The sequence below is a fragment of the Drosophila persimilis genome, unplaced genomic scaffold, assembly GCF_003286085.1.
Source record: "Drosophila persimilis strain 14011-0111.01,24,50 unplaced genomic scaffold, DperRS2 tig00000431-arrow-pilon, whole genome shotgun sequence".
In the NCBI taxonomy this organism is placed as follows: Eukaryota; Metazoa; Arthropoda; class Insecta; order Diptera; family Drosophilidae; genus Drosophila; species Drosophila persimilis.
Genome location: NW_020825312.1, coordinates 3,997,628 through 4,016,924, shown reverse-complemented (window position 1 = coordinate 4,016,924; position 19,297 = coordinate 3,997,628). Strand labels below are relative to the sequence as shown.

The following is a 19,297-nucleotide window of genomic DNA, read 5'->3' as shown; positions in this document are numbered from 1 at the left end:
GTTAATATGTGGAAATTGTTGTTGACCTTTTTTTTTAAACCTTATATTAGACACTATCAGAAAAAAAGGGTACTTAAAATTGGTCAATCTTGTAGGAAAATGATTCATCAATCGGAAAAAGTAATGAGTTTAAGGCTGAAGGTCCTAGCTATCTAGTGATATTCAACCGAATATAAAAACGAGGAATATGATAGAGTTTTAATACAAATATTTCGTCGGTATATTTACGGTATATTTTGAAAATTAGACGGCATATTTCGGTATATTTCTAAGAGTCAGACCGTATACTTTATCGACGAATCCGTGGTCACACTGTATTGCATTCTCACAAATTTTTGCCACGGACGTAAACAAGACAGACACCCTGTCGAATAGCTATTCCGCTGCTCCATTTTTTGTCTTGTGCAAAGTGCAAAGTGTAAATATCGTTCTATTGTTCACCGATTTCCGCCTTCTTCCGGAGGATCTGCGTCGTCTCGTTTTCGTGCGCGTTACTTCTGCTGACGTCGTTGTTTTTCTCGTCCCGTCGCAGTCGCCGTTGCCCGTCACCGTCTTGTGACTCTATCCGTTTGCTGGCAGCGAGCGCATTTGAAAAGAAAGTCGTAAAATATAAAAAAAAACTAGATAGAAGGGGAGGAGTAGTCGCCGCCGTCGTCGTCGTCGACGTCACACAGACACACATACACACACACACACTCATAGACGTACGCACAGAGAGAGAGCTCCATACCGACACGGACTGACTGCAGCAGCGAAGCAGCAACAACAACAACAACAACAAGAGACCAGAGTCATTGCAGCAGTGGTGCAGGTGAGCAGAGAGAGGGGGCGGCTCAGTCGGTCGTGGGCAGAGCGCAGTGGTTTTCTCTTCAGTTGAATTTCCGCTTGGGATTCGCTTTACATTGATCTGAAAACGATCTACCCCCCCAGCGCCGTTAAAGGCTGGCCCCATAACTGTGACGTCCTTCTAACATTCCGCGTTTCTGTTGTTTGTGTTGCAGAAAAGCTCTCGCATTAGCGTGCTTTTATTGATAAGAGTTTCCCTGAAATCTTTTTCTGATAAGTCGGCGTTGCTGCGTTAGTCATCAGCCGCCCCCACCCCCTCCTTCAATACCACGGTAGCCCCAGGTCGAAAGGTAGAACTGGTTTATGCTGCGGAGGCAGGGCAGGGGGCCCTGGGCATGAGTAATGAATGAAGTTTCGCACATTTTCCGCAAGTTTTGTGTGTGCTTGTATGTGTTTGTGTGCCCACTGTACCCCGTCCAACCGTACGGGTGTGTGTGAGTGTGTGCCACAAATGAAATCTAATCGCATTTCTGACTCGTTATCACACTCACACCAACAGTGCAGAGGCAGAGGCAACGGCAACAGAATCACCCATCACTCACACACACACACACACATCCAAGCACACATATTTTACGCCCGCATGCACAACAGATGCAACAAGGGGAGTGTGTGTTTTCAGGGGGGATAAGCCCCAAGCCCCGGCTAAGCATCGCCGCCACTGATCGGAGAACAGCAGCTCAAGTTGCGCACAGTGGGACGCATCAGGCGAGCAATGACCTTTGTGCAAGAAGATTTTAACCCTATATGCACCTGTCTGTCAAGCAGATTATCGTAAACCAAATGCAAACATTTTTCTCCAGAGAATCTTATCAAAAAAGAGGGGGATAGTGGGAGATATATTATGTTTAAGGAGATAATCAGAATGTTCTTCAAATGTTTTTAGTTTGATTATGTTGCGAATTTAATTCTGCGGCTCATCTGTTCGCACCTGTATGGAAATACAAATATTTTCCACTATTTCCACAAACTCTCTTGCTTCTTCATCAAGTAGCCAATTATGTAATTAATGGGTGTTAATGGACGATCCGTCCATTCTGATTCTGACTTTATACATCGGATATGTACATCAGATAAAGTGAGAGAGAGAATAACCTTGCAGTTATATTATGTTTGCATGGATAGCGGAGAGGAGAGCAGGTTAATGGTGATCCCCACTTCGCTAACACATGCTAAACGTCTGACAACGATGCCGCGAAAACAGCCTCGTGAATATGTGGAATATTTTGCTCGAGTGTACATACATATGTTTGTACGTACCTTCAATAATTGCTATTCAATTTAGAAAAATACTGAGAGCCCCCACCAGTTGCAGTACGCATAACAATCGGGCAACGTCGTGGCTGCCGCCGATCTCCAGTGCTTGTGTATTTCGGCGATTCCCCCTAGTGCGCCTTAGCGGTTAAGCTTTCTGCGTGTTACGTTCATTGAACCGGCTCCGTTCCTGGGGTCGAGTCCGTCAAGGCTCTGTTTTGCCCCTGGAACAAAGTAAATCCGCAACTCGTTCGGTGTTTATGCATATGTATGTATGTATATCCACACAAACATATAAATATGTATGAAAATGTATATGGTATTATTTTTGGCAATAAAACGTCGCCGTTTGCCGAATGTCAAGTGCAAAAACACAAAGAAAGCTTCTACCTCCCTCTGTCTGCTGCCTTTCAAATCAGCCACAGACACAGACACACGGACACTGGCAGAGACCCAGAGACTTTGGTCCTCTCACACTTGTGCTCTTTTCTTCTGTCTCTCTCTCTTTGGCTCTGTCTGGTCTGGTCTGGTCTGGCATTTAATTTGTTCAAGTTCAAGCAAGCAACCCCGCGCCACCCCACACCCTCACTCTCTTGGCTCTTGCACTTCATTTGCCTAGTGGCTTTCTCTCTCTTTCTCTCTTACTGCGCGACATTTAATTGAATTATTTCGCCTTCTTCTGCGACATACGACAGGCAGGCGGAATGAAAACAAACAAACAAACACAGTTATCCATTGCTCTCCCCCGCATCTGATCTTTACTATGGCAGCAAAGCGGTCAATGAATCTCATCTCTTTCATTCTCTCCCTCTCACTCTCTTACTTGGAGTCTTGGAAAAACGGGTTTTATCTGGGAGTTACAGTTGCGATTGAGTTCTTGGTAGATTTTTATCTCGTTTGTTCTGCCGACGCGTCGGCTCTCTACAATATGTGTCAAGTGCGTTTCTTGCAAACAAACAAAAACAGCAAAAAGATGAGAGTAAATACCTGAGAGAAAATCCAACAAAAACGAAGAGAAGAAATCACACACGAATTCCTAGCCATTAACGGGTTAATATACCATACGTTTTCAAACTGTAAATAACTGTAGTAAAATTAGGCAATAAATAAGTTGAAACAACCGGTTATTGTGGCCAACAGCCTAGCTATAAATCTGAAGATCAGGTGCAACTAGCTTTGAATCGAACAAACCAGCTTCAACTAGCCATAAAAACTGTCCTAAGATGGCTGATCACTGGCTAATTTTCATTCATGTCTACCTGATAATTTTCTCGATTTAATAAGGGACTTTGATCGGACGTCTGATCGTAGAGTTTCACATTACACATGTACATGTTAATTTGCTTTTCGACTTACCTCAATTGCCTCAACTGATAACTAATTGTTTCTTTTTTTTTGTTGTGTGCAATCAATCGAAAACTGGGTATTTTGATAACTATTCTTATCCGATTTTAGTAGGTAACATACTATACTGCTATAACCATTTTCCAGAAGCGTTGCATGATTCACCGTTTTTATATAAAAACGAATTCCTCAGCTGTCGGACTGCCTGAAAGTTTTAAGTTATTTGTTCATCAAACAGAACCCCCTAGATTGTATTACAATCTCAAGGGTCTACATATATGTAGCTGCAACGATCGCTATTAAAAAAAAATCACTGGTTAGTGTTTAAAGATAATCCCACGAAGCTTGACTTGAGCTGCCATCAAATTTCTGTGGCATCGATCGATCTGCAAGGTTATTTAAATTGTCTAGCCCTCCTGCATTAGCCTCAATACAATTTATGTGTGTGCACTATACAGCCCCTATCTTATCAGTAATCAGGTCCAATTTGCGGTACGCTTGCTCTCAATGTGATATATGGGGGCGTCTATGAGGTTGGGGACCCCTAACTCTCTTTCTCTCGCAGAACTTTCGCTGCTGTTTTCTTGTCGTCTCCCATTCAATCGATAACAATTTGATTATCTTGGGTGCATTTTTTATTTTTTTTTTATTTTGCATTTAAAAATAGATCTGCACCTCGGGCCAAAAACAAAGTGGGGGAGAAAAATCAATTCATTTGCTATAATTTCACGCTGTTTTCTAGCCAGATGTTGTCGTTGTTGTTGTTGTTGCTTAATGCATAACTTGGGCTCGGGCTTGTCTTGGAAAGATTTGCATATTCCCCTTCCAGACATGGGGCTGCCGGTCGGTCTCCCTCTTCTCCCTCCCCCCGCCATTGGTTATTTTGCATTTTTGCGGCTTCTTGTTTGGGTCTCGCGGTCTGTCATGGGTTAAGTTCAAGCAGAAAGTCCCCGCTGGTGGTGGGGTCCGTTAGCTAAATGGAACTGTCTGCAGTGGAGCACAATCGATGGAGGGGATCTCAGCGATTAGGCTACATACATTTTTACATTTTACATCTAAAGATCCCATTTCTTATATTATAGTATTTGTTGAAACACCTATTATGTATGTATATCCATTCACATTCGTAAACGTTGAACATTCCTTAGCCATTCTGTGGGGAAGGAAGAGCATCTGCACAGTCTGCTTTTGGCGCTCGGTTGGGTACACGTACTCTTAGCTTGTTTCAACTTTTCGTGGTATTGGTGTGCTGTTATTCCTTTCTGTTGCACATTTTGTTTGCCCGCAAATTGAATTATTTTTCTGGGTCTGGGCCCTTGGGCAGGTTTCTGGATCTCCCAAGGCAGTGCACGCGTGCGGTGCGGACTTGCGGCGGCGGCGGAGGCGGCTTTTTTCCGACTTTCGATTTTCCCAACAAAAAAACAAGAAAAAAAAACAACATTATTTTAAAGTGTGTGCGTGTTTTTGCTTTCCACTCATTTGTTTGTTGTTTGTGCACCATTTTTTGTGTTCTGAGATTTGCCAGTTGGAGATCTTGGCCGTCATCTAACTATATACGCATATATATAACTATATGTACTCTGTATACTGTATCTGTACTTTTATACCATGTATTTTGATTGTATTTATCTTGTATCTCATACTTAGCTTGCTTTGGAGCACTTAAACAGCAATAAACATAGAGACAAAACACGAAACGAAAAATAATAAAAGCAAAGAAAACCTCTAGCCTTTGAACACAATCAAAAAACAGTCACAAAAGTTTCTTGTGTGTGTGTAGCAAAAATAAAACGAAACGAAAAGTAAGTCTCAATGTTAATTCCCATTTTCATATTCCAATTATCTATATATATATCTCTCTCTCTCTATCTCGTACACCGCATAAACCAAAGAAAAAAAAAACAGTAAACATAAACCATAAACCATATATGTAGTACATCATAGGTTCAAGAAAAATATCTGTCACATCCAGAGTCCGAAGAAAAGGTCCCCCCACCCCACTGCCTACGCTACATGCACCCATCCACCCATCCATCCATCCACACATTGAACTTTCTTGTGTTTTTTGTTTTTGTTTTGCTTTTGTACTGATCCACATGCCATATGCCACATGCCACATGCCACATGCCACATAACCTAGCCATGGAATATACTTCAGAAAACGACAAAACATAAACAAAATTCCAGTAACGTAAATCCAAAATGAATCGAAAACTTGCAACAAAAGTATCAAACTAGACAAAAAACCTAACCCTCTGAACAGAGAAACAAAGACACAGCCCTAACCCCAACCCCAACCCCAATCCCAATCCCAATCCTCCATTCGAACCCTGGACCCTCATTACAGGAGCTTATACCTGCCTTCATTATAAAGCCATACTAAAACACCCCAAAATTCTTCTCGTCACACAGTGAGAAAGCAAAAGGACGATATGCAGGTCAATGTTGCCGGTCTACGCAGAAACATCAAGAACCTAGCGCACAACTATTCCGATGCCCAGGTGAGTAATCATCCGTTGATCTTGGGATCCTAGAAATGCTATAAATCGATTCTTCTCCCTTGTGCAGGTCAAAGTGCGTGAGGCCACCTCGAATGATCCGTGGGGTCCTTCGGCCGCCATCATGGGCGAGATAGCGGACCTCACCTACAACGTGGTGGCCTTCTCGGAGATCATGCAAATGATCTGGAAGCGTCTCAACGATCACGGCAAGAACTGGCGGCACGTCTACAAGGCGCTCATCCTGCTCGAGTACCTCATCAAGACGGGCACCGAGAAGGTGGCGCAGCAGTGCAAGGAGAACATCTTTGCCATCCAGACGCTGCGCGAGTTCGTCTACTTTGAGGAGGGCAAGGACCAGGGCACCCATGTGCGCGAAAAGGCCAAGCAGCTGGTGAATCTCCTCAAGGACGACGAGCGGCTCAAGAACGAGCGGGTGAAGGCGCTGAAGGCCAAGGAGCGCTTTGCCCTGCATCCCAGCGGCTTTGGCAGCGACGGCTACATTGATGGGCCCTCGCAGCGTGACATGCCGCCTGGCTGGCAGGAGGAGCCGCCCAAATCACAATCGGAACTGGAAATGGTCAGGCCACAGACCGCTGGAGAGGAAGAACTGCAACTGCAGCTGGCCATGGCCATGTCGCGCGAAGAGGCCGAGCAGGAGGAGGCCAAGCGACGGAGCGACGATGTCCGCCTGCAGCTGGCCCTCAGCCAGAGCGAGCAGGACTTCAAGTGAGTCGAATGACAAGCACAAACCCTCTCAAAATCTAACCAACCTTTTTTCAGCGGCCAACCAATTACCAGACCCAAGAAGGAAGAGCCCCAGAGCCATCTGCTGGACTTGCTGGACATTTCGCTGGGCGCCACAAGCATTTCGAGTCCGCCGCTGGGCGCTGCTGGCGGCGCTCCTGCGGCCGTCGTCGATCCCTGGGCCACGCCCGGCGCCGCCCGTGCTCCCAGTCAGCTGTCAGACCCCTGGTCGGGCACCTCCTCGCCGCAAGTGGACCCCTGGCACCCCTCGGCCGCACCGCGCACCATCATGGGCGCCGGTGTGCCCTTGACTTCGGCCATGGGAGGTCCCTTGGGAATGGGAGCCACCGCCAGCGGTGATGCGTGGGGTCTGCGCACACAATCACCTTCCGTGGCCTCCGGCTCCTCGAATGAGGGTTGGCTACAAACCAATGGGAATGCCAATCAAAATGGTCGCGGGGCCACGCCTGCAGGCGGAGGTCCATTCGAAGCTCTGATGACGAGAACCACTGCTGGCAGTGCCTTGGCAGCGGCGCCCCCAGCGAACAGCCACGCCGGCAACAATGGCAGCGCCTCTGCGGATCCTTGGCTGGCAGAGCCAGCGGGTGCAGCAGCCATCGCACCAGCGGATCCCTGGACACTGGAAGCACCGGTGCAGCCAGCGCTGGATGATCCCTGGAAGGCACTTGGAGCAGGAACGGGCGCTATTAAGGTAGGCTCAAGAATGATACCCAGAATGATTAATCCTAAATCAATTATATTTCCCCTTTCCAGAAACAATCCCCCGAGTTTGATGAATTCGATTTGATAACCAACCGCAACAAGAGCGCCGATCAAAGCCATTCGAATGCCTCCAACAATAACAATAATGGTAAGCGGACCATCCCTGATATCTCTAGATCTTTGGCTTTGCTTTAACCTTTAGCGATCTCTTGTAGCTTCTCTGCTCGACGACATGGATCCGCTTTCTTTGAACTACGGCAACGGAGCTGCCATCAGCAGTACGAGCTCTGTCCATCCCTCGACAGGGGCCACCGCAAAGAAACCGCTCAAGGATCCGCACTCGTTCCTCGGCGAGAACTCGGCGCTGGTTAATCTGGACAATCTGATCAAACCGATAGCGCCACAAACGCAATCGGGCAATGCCCCAGCCTACAATCCATTCAGCGACAACGTGATGCCACCCAAAACGAATCTATTCCAGCAACAGCAGCCAGCCGTGAGTGGAGCTAGGGATTTTTCTGATTCGATTGTTATTTAAATGCCTTTTTGTGGCCTGCTGTATTTCAGGTGCCGTCCATCAACCAGCTGAAACAGCAGGCTCCCTTTGCAGTCAGCATGAACCAGGATCCCTGGGCGCCAGTCATGGGTGGAGGCGTCAGTCAGTCGCAGGTGAGTGGAGCGGCCTGTTAGGGGAATCTTCTTCGTACTTGTACTTATTTTTTGAGGTTTTTTCTCTTTTTCTCTCATAATTTCTCGGTACTTTCTCGGTTTACTTTCCAAAACAAAACAAAACAAAACAAAAACCAAAACCACAATTCTTGTATCCTTCATTTTTTTCTTTTGTGCATTTTGTTTCTACTTTTGTCTTTCGTTTGCCTTCGTGTCATTCTATTTTCGACCAACCGTTGCATGCAAATGTCCCTAAAACCGCAGCTGAAGCTACCACCACCCGTGCGTCCGACTAGTCTTAATTTGGGGATGCCATCGGCCCCTGCCTATGCCTCCGGCATGGAGGAATTTCAGCTACTGAAAGCGTTTAGTAATCCCGTCATTCCCTCGGCCACACCGACCCATCCGCATCCGCATCCACAGCAGATTACGGAACAGATCTACACTTATCCGTACATCAGCAAGCAGCAAGCGTTTAGTAACCCCGTCATATCCTCTGCCCCACCACACCATTCCCATCCACATCCACAGCCAAATACGGAACAGATCTACACCTATCCGTACAGCAGCAAAACCCTCAGCAATCCCAGTCCTGGCATCGACAGCATACGCAATATGGATCTGTTCAGCGAGACGCCACAGCGTCCCTATTTCAATAGTCCCACAGCCCATGAGGCTGATCCAAGATATAAATCCAATATGTACAACAGCAACAACAACAACAACAACATGTACGGCACTCCGGGACTGTACTCCACCTATGCGTCCAGCTATAGCAGCGCCCTATCCGATTCGCTGGCCGAAACGCCGGGTATCAAAATTGCACCCATGACCTTTGGAGCTGTATCTGAAGATTTACGCAACTATGGCATGTCCACGGGAGCTACGGCTCCCTGCAACCTGGAAGTGAGTGTGTGTATCTCTAATACGATGCCTATCCTCAGCGATGAAGTTGTGCTGCTGTTGCTCCTCCTACCCGCTGCCAGAAGTTGCCGTTTATTCGTCTTTGTTGTTCCTATTTTGCTTGCTTTAGTTGTTCTGTTCTGTTTGTTCTCCTTAGTTATTCTTACTCTTATTTGAATTTTCTTTGACTTGCAAGTATGAGATCTCTCTAACAAATTGTTGCTACAGAATTGCTTTACTGGAGAAGGCAGTGAAGGAAACCGATCTCCAGTGTGGATCGCAGAAAAGAGAATGTTCAGAATGTACTAAATGCTGTAAATCGGATCAGGGGCGGGCACGCTCTTGCTGCCAATTGTACCAGTGAATTCTGGCCAAGAGAATCCCCGTGAACTCCTACCGACCGCTGCTATTTATATATACAAAAATATGTACATATCTGTATATCCAATGCTACGTTCGAATATGTTTAGAAATAAGAATGTAGAACAGATGGATGCGGTGCCTATGGTTTATCGCCTGGTAATGACGATTAAGGCACCTGAAGTACCTTCTGTTCTGCGCGGTAAACTTCTGGATATACATATGTACATATAATGACTATAGATCGGTTTGCTTTGCTGCTTCCATCCTTGCAACACGTAACCACATCTCTTAACCAGCAGATGGTATGCCATCGCATCCGTTGATCCATAATATTTTCTAATTGTAGCCAACCATGGAGGCTTGGACGCTTAAATAAAACACATACAAAATGCAATAAATGCAAATGGGTAAAATGTTTTTTCGAATGTGCATGCTCTCTGCCTCTAATCGATCACTAGTCCGTAGTCTCTTCTATACCTTAATAACTACTAATCGCTAAGTAACTATTAACATGGCTGATCTGATTGACTCTGAATGTAGTTTGCTTTCACCTTAATCTAACTTAAAGCTAAACTTGATTGGGAATTTCAAGAGATTTACTAATTCGAGAATGAATCTTACAGCAAAACAACAACATGCCTTGGATCAAACCGGAAGCAGGAGCAACAAATCCATTTTTGTCATAAGGAACAAGGATTCAGGAGCAGGATTCAAGAGGTGACAGCAGACAGGAGGACTCAACCACTAGAACAAGAGAACACAAGAACCAGATAATCGACTGCTTGCGGCTTTGGCTGGTGTGCGCGGTGCTGGTGCAATGGCCGCCAACAAACAACCAGAGTAACGACAGCAAACCACAGCAATTTAGCTCTACCAACTGCAAAAAGAAATATGAACTAATTAATAAATTATGTGTAAGAAAGTATTATTAAACTGTAAAATATGTGATGTACAACAGAGTGGAAGAGAAAGAGAGAGAGAGAGCACAGAACCAAGGGAAAGAGAGAGAGAGAGAGAGCATTGACAGCCACCACACCACACCAGACCAGGCTAGGCCAGCCGCCACTCTGTCTCTGAACACACTGGAATCCTGCGATCGGAAGCCCACATGCAACCACAGAACTTGAGTTTAGAAAACACATTTGCAATAACTGAAACCATGTAAACCTTGTTGTAAGATAGCAGCATAGGGAGAGCCCCCTTCGCCCCCCCCCGCTCACACACACACACGCTACTCAACAGGCAATGAAATTATTTTACTACTCTTCACACATTCTAATCGTAATAGAAAGTTGAGTGGCGTGGCTGCTGTTGAAGGGGGGAGTCGAGCCCCTTAGTCGATACACCCCTCACACATACACACACACCCACACCCACACCCACACACAGACCCACTGTTACGAGTTGTTGCAGCTTTTGTGGAGTGGCGGCAAACACACACCAAAAGAGAATGCAGCCGCCAGAGAGTGCAGATCATCGATAACGAGAGTCCAAACGAGAGATGCAAAAATGAAAACTAAATGAGAAACAAATTGTTATATAGCTTTAAATTTTGCATTGGTCAAAGAGAATGTTAAAAACAGAGGATAAACCAATTAATGTGTGCTTGTAATTGTAATTGTAATTGTGAAATGTTAATGTCTCATTTTTGTAACACTTTTTATTGTGCGTGCGCGTGAGTTCGATTTTGAAACATACATTTTTACTGATATTTTTGAAAGGCAGTCGATTCGTTTGTGCATATATATGTATTCGCTTTTGGTCCACCCCCGAACCGAACACAGTGCACGAGTTTTGCTGTTGAAACCATTTTTTTACACATATAGAAACTAGTTTGAAATTTACAAAAATGAAAGAACGAATGAGCCCCTAACACATATACAAAGAGAAAGAGAAAGAAAGAGAGAGGGAGAGAGAGATAGAGAGAGAGAGAAAACCCAATATTGTAAAAGCGGATCGAGTAAGAGGAGTGTGGAACTAAAAACGAAACAAAAAATGGTATACATTTAGGCTAGAATACGTAATGAATTGTGTAAGCGTAACTTAATGATAACGAAATATACATACTTATAAAGAGAACCCGTAACCCGTAACTAGATGATGGTGATGTGAAATAATGCTTGAGATTGCAACGCTGATACCCTATATACAACCACAAACAAAAACCACAACAAACACACACATACTATATATATATAGTATATATATATATCTATATATAAACCATACTATACACTTGCTAAATGCAAATTTTTAAGCGTATTTTCATATTATTATTAAAATCTATTTTAACTATAAAGAGAAAATCCCTGTAAAAGTCAAACCAGACCACATTTGATGCTCCCATTGCACAACGATCCCAGGAGGATCATGGCTCAAGCTGAAGCCCGATCTGGGGTCTGGCACATGAGTGTGCCAATGCCTGGGAGCCTCCACTTGACAGGCAGCGCCAGCATTCAACACTTTGTTGGGGCGCCAAATGCGACGACGGGCTACAGGCTACAGGCACAGTCGGAGCGGCACAGCACAGCACAGCAGCACGATTATGTTAATTTCGGGGGGCCGCCAGAGTGCAGCATTAACGGAGCACGCCCACCGCATATGGCATATGGCAGTGATATTTTGGCCAGCCAGCTGGGATCGGATCGGATCGGATCGGGGATGGGATGGTACCTCGGCAATGGGGATGGGATGTGGATGTGGATGTGAATGTGAATGTGGGGATATGGATATGGATTGCTGGATATGTGTTGCGCAAGTGGCTGCCAGAGTCGCGTTTCGGTTTTTGATATTTGACATGCGCTGGGGGCCATCAGGAAACTTCGTTTAAATGAAATCAAAATGCACAAATACATAATTTACACAAATTTGCCGTCGACTGGCAACTGCCTGCTGGAATATAAGTTTATCGCTCTCTAGCGGGGCACGAACGAAGGGGAGAGTGCGGCGTCTCCCCAGATGCATGAGGATGGGAAAACGCTTACGCTTGCATATTGTGTAACATCCTAGCAGGAAGAGCAGCATCCATCACACGAAGCAGATCGCTTTCTTCCTTCCGAACGAGAGGAAGATGGCTCTAAAACAGTTATGGGTTTAGTAAATCAGATAATCCGAGGATATCTAAAAGATTCTTTATTATCAATGGCGTTTCTCAATTAATTGGCTTCACTTTTTAGCACACCGAATATCCAGGACACATAGTTGGCCAATCTGGTGTAGACCCCGGGAAAACGTGGATCCGCGCAGCCGTAGGCGAAGGACACAATGCCGTAGGTGCTGCCCTGATGTACCAGGGGAGAGCCCGAGTCGCCATAGCAGTGATCCCTTCCAGCTGCTGCCGCGCAGAGCATGTCATCGGTGATAGGGCGTCTCCATACTCCATAGAGGCGCCGGCATCGACGCTGGTCGATGGTCTGCACTAGGGTCCCCCGCAGCCTGGTCTCCGTGGCGTTCGCTTTCGCGTGGACTGTTCCCCAGCCGGCGACGAGCAGGGTCTTGGGCAGAGCACTCAGGCCGGGCAGGGGGAGTTTTATCAATTGCACATTGCCCCCCAGTTTGAAGGGCTCACGGGTCTGGAGGAGGGCGATGTCATGAACCAGTGTGCGCGGATTGAAGCCTGGATGCACGAGGATCTTAACCACAGCTCGTTGCTGGCCACCCTCTCTAACGGACGAGGATCCGGCACGTACAGAGTACCTCTCCGGATAGGGGACACAGTGGGCCGCTGTCACGAGCCACCGCGGCGTGATCAGTGCCGAGCCACAGCTATGGTTGCCCTGGACAGAGAGAGAGGCCAGCCAGGGTGTCATCTGAATGGGGATCTCTACTCCACCCACAATCCGGTCCTTGAGGGATGTGGCCCATGTTCTCTGGCCACAGAGCAGCAGCAGGAGATTAATCGCCAATGCGTGCGGATTCAACATCATCCGCACAAAAACAAATGAACCGTGAACCGCCAATACCAAATTAGAACTGGATGCCGAATTCTTGACCTCTGGGTGTGAACTCTGTGCCATAAAATGCTAATGAACCCAGCAAGACACCGCTGCTGGTGACCCACTGTAGTTGGTATATGAATATTGATAGGGTCGTCGACTATTTCTTAAGGCAGGTAGGTACGAGCAGCTGTCTTACATGTTGGATTATACTATTTCTTTGTATTCATAGATATTACCGCATATGGAACTGGATACACGCATACCGCTTAAAATAACTTCTGTGAACATTTTCGGAGGCCTTTCTTTAGCGGTGATCTCGCCTTGGCCAAGTTCTGAATATTAATATCTTTAGTTTTAATACTATTCCCAAAAATTGGCATTGATTAAACTCAGCTTGGATCTTTCACAAGCAGAAAGTTGAATAACCTTGAAGATTCCTTTACTATTGTGATTCTGGTCGAGTTTCCATATCAGGTAGAGCTTTTTGTAATGCGCTACAGATGCCATCTGATTAATGTTGGAATTTGAGCGCAAGAAAAAAGGAAAATTCTTTGTCCATAGCACCAATCAGTACTTTCGGATGATCAGAATAGACGAAGGAACGAAGCGAATGTACATAAGTGCACGATGTCCCTTTTAGCGTTTTCTCTGTGGGTGTCTCCGGTTCGTTCATCTCGTGCAATCCTCTCGTGTGATTGAGATTCACGCAATTGCGACATCCTCACACGCACATTTCTGTTGCTTTTATTGTTGGATTCGTTCGTCTTTTCTTTCTGCTGTACTATTTCGCAGGTTTGTTGCATTATTTGCTCGACGGTGCAACTGTTACCCCTTCCGTCTTGCTGGCAAAGTTCACGGTGCCTCGGTGCCAAAAATAGGTAAAAGTATACTTTATTTTGTTTACATTTTGTGTGGAATATTTGGATATTGTTCAAACACAAATACCAAAATCCTGATTACAAAAATGGTGGGTGGTATTAGGAAACTGAAAAAATACTATTCTCATACTACTTAATATAGAAAAAAAAGTCATTAAAATCGATCAAGCTGTTCGGGAGAACCACAAACGCCGGGACACGAGATTTAAATATACATATATACTAGAAGGAGATTGGCTAATACTTTCGCATGACTTTCTTTATCCAGGGCACATATCGCTTCACATTCACATAGACGCCCGGATACTTGCGGTTGGCGCATCCAATGCCGAAGGATACGACGCCATAGAGGATGTTTCCGTGGACCAGTGGACCGCCAGAGTCACCAGAGCAGCTGTCCTTACCCGGGCTCGCAGCACAGATCATATCCTTGTAGATCTTGACGCCGGTGCCCTTGTACTTCTTTTGGCACTTGCCACGCCTCACCTTGCAGACGCGCACGCCGCGGAGGTACCGCTGGACGTTCTGGGCATTGGCCGAGGTCAAACCCCAGCCGCTGACCAGGTAGCAGCGAGGAAAGCGCCTGATTTTCCGCGATGGCAAGCGCACCGGCTTAAGACAGCGGTTGTACTTGAGCGGTTTGCTGAGCTTCATCATCGCCAAATCGTTCCTCATGGTGTAGTCGCTGTAGCCGGCATGGGCGACGATCTTCTTGACATTGCGCAACTGGCCGCCGCGTCTCTGCTGTGAGGTCCCTGCCCGCACCTGGTAATTCCCGGCCGCGCCCACGATGCAGTGGTGGGCGGTGAGAATCCAAGAACGATTCAGGATCACACAGCCGCAGATGAAGTATTTCTGGTAACTGATGGCGCACTGGTAGGGCGCCCTCGAGCACTTGATCCTCTTGCCATTCACAATTCTGGTGGGCAGATAGTCCAGGGTCTCCAGGGCATTCACGCCCGGGTTGCTAGAGATGTTGCCAAAATGGGAGAGCGGCAGGAAGCTCGGCCGCGTCACCCTCGGCCTTTCGTACAGCAGATAGTGGGTGCCATTGTCCAGGAAGTAGCCGCCCAGCGTAGCCGTCTGCTGGTACTGTTGGTAGCCGCCCAATGTCAGACTCTGTGGCTGTCCCCGGCCCGCCGCGAGCAACCACAGCCAGGCAAAGACGGCGATCCCAATGACACTTCCAGTTGGCCTACAATCCATTCCGATAACTGATCGGACCAGCGGTCGCGTGTAAACTGAAACAACTCCGTTAGTCGGGCTACCTTTCGACCTCTTAGCACCTGGTTCTGCCGATTCCTTAATTGGATGCACACTTAGCCAAACCTCGAACCTAAAACCTGTATTGGGGTTTGCCATTTGGCATTTCTTTTTGATATTTGGGCAAGGGGGTCAGGTCTATTAACGGGGACTTGCCAAAATTAACCCACGGCAGACCACGCCCGCAGACATCATCCAACAAAATGTAAACCCTACTCTTCGGTGATTATTCCCAATCAGATATTAGTAGATCCAACCATAAAGAATTTAAGATACAACTGAAAATGAAGGAAGTTAGGAAAGGCTGTTAAAGTTTCTTAAGGATGTATTTGTCCGCGATCCGTCACTTTTCTCCTAGCTATATATGCTCAATCATCTAATATCTACATAGGTCCGAAGGGGCCATCTTATGTCTAAAAGATAGAACATTCACATGTGTAGATATCTATTCTAGTCTAATCTACCCGAAATCAGTTAATAAATTATACAAGTCTTCCATAATTTGAGGGATATGCATATATAAATTAAAATGTAAATTTCGATAAGCATTGTCTTCCCTTTACAGGTCTCAGAACCCATCAACAGATATATGGTCAAGATCCATTCTAAAGTGCACGTTCCGCACTGATGGGTTAAGGCTTTTAAGAGATCATTCGTGGTCATCTATCTGCTCAGAATCTATCTATCTTCTTGGACATCTCCCATTCGAAAGCATCGGATTAGACATGAAAGTGAAATGATCGGAGCTTGTACCAATCCAAACTCCCATTAACTTTTGCATAAATTCCTCAATAATTTTGTGCCGCATTAATCTTGCGTGTGCCAGGTCTTTTTTCTTATTTAGTGCTTTTCCTACAGCCACTACGGTGTCAATGGCTCGACTTTTCTCCTCTTCTCTTCTTTTGTTTTTTTTTTTTGTCGTGGCGGGGGCTTTGGCTGACCATTTTTGGTAGGGCAACGTTTCCGCATGGCTTGAAGCCAGGCAGGCAGGCTCTGGCGCGGACGAAACAATAAAACTATTAATTTAATGTAAATTTTGCGCAGTTTAATTATGTGCGAAATCACAGTGGACACAATGGACACGGCCGGGCAGGAATAATTAGGCAGCAGTCAGCAGGCAGGCAGGCAGGCAGGCAGGCGATCGCCGCAAAAGTGAAAGGAGCAAAAGCAGGACTGCCACTGGACTTGGACTTGGCCCAAGTCCGAACCTGGCCAGGCCAGGCCATAATAATGCCATAGCGTTGATAATTATGTAAGCGGGCAGCGGGCAGAAAAAATTCATTAGCTTTTGGCAGGCGCCTGCCTATGCAAATTTCTTTCCTTCTCTCCCTGGTGTTCATTTATTGTGCGGGAGCAGCCACCAGCCACCAGCCTACAGCCAACAACTAGCAGCAGCTGCCAGATAGCCGATATCTGATAAGGTTTGGTATTTTCAGTGATTACCACGGTTATCGGAGGAGCAGGAAAGCCAGAGGAGTGGTGGTGGTGCTGGAATGGTGTCTGAGGAATGCCGACGAAGTCCTCGGGCGCAGCTCTCACGCCTCACCGCCAAGTGGTAGCGATAATAATATTTGCCAGTTATAGTTTTCGTGGGGCCAAAAAAAAAGCGTGAAGAATCGCAATTTGTATGCCTTAATTAAAAAATCTGTCAAATGCCAGGCAGCCTGTGTGCTGCTCATTAATGGGTTTCTGTGGCAGCGACTCGAGCCGAGCGCGTCTCCGTCTCCGGCTCCGTCTCCGTCTCCTCCTCCTCTGGCTGGAACAGCGAATTCATGCCTGACATGGCCTGAACCCAGCATAGACCCAACTTAAGATATTATGCTTGATATGTGCGGCTCACGTTGATGTCTGGCGGCGGCAGAGCCTGGGCTTTGCTGCTGCTGCTGCTGCCTGAACCTTTGACAAACTGCAAAACAAAAGACTCAGACAGCGAACGTGGCCAAGTATTATGATCATGTTTTTTGTTTTGTTTTTGGCTTGCATAATAGGAACCCTCTGGGCCAAATTGATTTTTAATTATAGCTTTGCCAAAAAAACATGCTGAAATGCCAAAACGACGGGCGGCTGTCTGTCTGTCTGTTCTGGGAACGAGGGATCCTTTTAGAACTTTTTATCTCTACAGTTCTGAGAGATGCGATGAGATGATGATGAGACCTGTCTGATTAAATCTCGGCAAGATCTTGTCTTAATCCTCTGGATTATCCACATCACATGGCGGCCAGCAATTAAGACATTCAATTGATCTGCAGCAACTTTCATTTTCTCTGGCATAATTGAAACATAATTTCTGTGGTGTAAAATCGCATGGACCCGGCACTCAGACACGCCAGGCAGCCGACAAAATTTCACCCATTTCGCACGTTCCAACCAGACTAGAGTCCCCCCCACCAAACAGCCCCACAGCATACACACACACACACACACACACTGATCCGTTAGTTAATCATTTGATGGCATTGCGCACAGCAGTGGCACCACCAGCAGCAGCCTTTTTGTCAAGTCAGCACGCGAGACGCACCCGACCAGAGCCCGGCATATCAATAATTATCAGGCAAAGCCATCGGAGCTGGGAGATATAGGTAGATGGCGGAGGCACACCTACCAAACACCCCGCAACACCCCTCCTGGGTGCCGCCCCATCACTTTGGAGAATTGTGACATTTAGACACAACAAATCATAGCAGCAGGCGGCATCATTAGGCCTGGCTCTAGCTCTCCAGCTCGGGCTCGGGCTCTGGCTCTGGCTCTGCCCCAGACCGACCCCCAATCTCTTGCTCTCGTTTTGTATGTCAATGGGTGTACAGAAATCGAAAGTTTCACACTTGTCAATTAAGTGTACCACCAGGTTGTTGTTGTTGTTGCTGTTGCTGTTGCATCCACACACTACATCATGCAGCAGCAGCCGCAGCAGCCACGGCCGCAGCATCAGCGATGCAGTTGAAAAGCGGCTGTCAATGAAAATGAAATTTTATTGAGATTTTTTTTTTTCTCTTCATTTCGAAATTAATTAGAAAAGTGCCTGCATTTGTAGCTGTTTTGGTAGCGTGGCTTAATTGCTTTGACGTCTCTCTCTCCGACTCTCTGACTGCTGCATGAGTGTGTGGTTATATAAGTCGTAAAATATTTAAGCCATAATAATCTCCAATTGAAAACGACTATCACTTTTACTATCACTCGCCCGCTGCTGCCGCTGCCGCTGCTGCAATCACGGTGGAGCAGCAGTGCGCTTCTAAGCGGTTCTGGTATCGCCAGTGAAAGTAAACGATGTAAACGATGTAAGCGATGTGGTGTCTGTGTCTGTGTCTGGTGGCACCCCCAGTGACCCTCCCCTGGGGAGTGACGGTGACAATGTTGCTGCCACCGCTGCGCCTTATGCAATCAATCTCATCCGTCAGCGGCATGATCGTCAGCTTGTTGCTGCTCATTAAACGCACATAATTGTTATATCGAAGGCATGTACGAGTACGAGTACATCGTACAGTATCCATTCTCGTACTCGTACTCGTACCGGTTGCATTTCAATAGCCAAATTTGGTTAAATAATGCACCGGGCCACTTTTACCTGGGCAGCAGGCCAAGACAGACCGTATCCGAAAACCTAACCGAACCGAACCGAAACGAAAGCGAAAGTTCTTTTGTCTCTGTTTCGTTTTGCCCCAAAACGCAGCTTCGATTCTTATCGTTGCCGGTCCGGTTGCCCCTTTTTTCTGCCTGCTGCTGTTGCTGCATCGTTTGGTGTGACTGCTCACCAGATTTCAGATTTATGCACTTTTCATTTCACTTAACAACAACAGCAGCCACAATTGTTGCCACTGCCACTGCAACAGCAGCAGCAGCAGCACATGAAACGGTGCCGAGGAGCCGGACCCTG

At 46.5% G+C, this 19,297-nt stretch overlaps 3 protein-coding genes across 3 annotated transcripts; 1 reads left to right on the top strand and 2 right to left on the bottom strand.

The window, feature by feature from the left end:
• Positions 1–5,239: 5,239 nt before the first annotated feature.
• LOC6597173 (epsin-1) lies at positions 5,240–11,426 on the top strand. Its single transcript, XM_026989961.1, has 9 exons — positions 5,240–5,246; positions 5,857–5,945; positions 6,013–6,671; positions 6,726–7,401; positions 7,464–7,560; positions 7,628–7,908; positions 7,980–8,081; positions 8,346–8,993; positions 9,971–11,426. Coding segments are annotated over exons 1-9 (2,616 nt in total). The 5' UTR covers positions 5,240–5,245; the 3' UTR covers positions 10,034–11,426.
• Positions 11,427–12,502: 1,076 nt separating this feature from the next.
• Positions 12,503–13,452, bottom strand: LOC6597174 (trypsin beta). The gene has a single exon (XM_002022316.2). It carries the CDS (start codon positions 13,361–13,363, stop codon positions 12,503–12,505), a length of 861 nt encoding a protein of 286 aa, XP_002022352.2. The 5' UTR covers positions 13,364–13,452.
• A 948-nt stretch (positions 13,453–14,400) lies between these two features.
• On the bottom strand, positions 14,401–15,369 carry LOC6597175 (trypsin beta). Its single transcript, XM_002022317.1, has one exon. The coding sequence runs from the start codon at positions 15,367–15,369 to the stop codon at positions 14,401–14,403; it is 969 nt and encodes a 322-aa protein (XP_002022353.1).
• Between the last annotated feature and the right edge of the window lie 3,928 nt (positions 15,370–19,297).

Coding starts and splice junctions, on each gene's coding strand:
- LOC6597173 (XM_026989961.1), top strand. Junction 7,402..7,463: donor CAGGAACGGGCGCTATTAAG/GTAGGCTCAAGA, acceptor TCCCCTTTCCAG/AAACAATCCCCCGAGTTTGA. Junction 8,082..8,345: donor GAGGCGTCAGTCAGTCGCAG/GTGAGTGGAGCG, acceptor CTAAAACCGCAG/CTGAAGCTACCACCACCCGT.
- LOC6597174 (XM_002022316.2), bottom strand. CDS start 13,363: ATGGCACAGAGTTCACACCCAGAGGTCAAGAATTCGGCATCCAGTTCT.
- LOC6597175 (XM_002022317.1), bottom strand. CDS start 15,369: ATGGATTGTAGGCCAACTGGAAGTGTCATTGGGATCGCCGTCTTTGCC.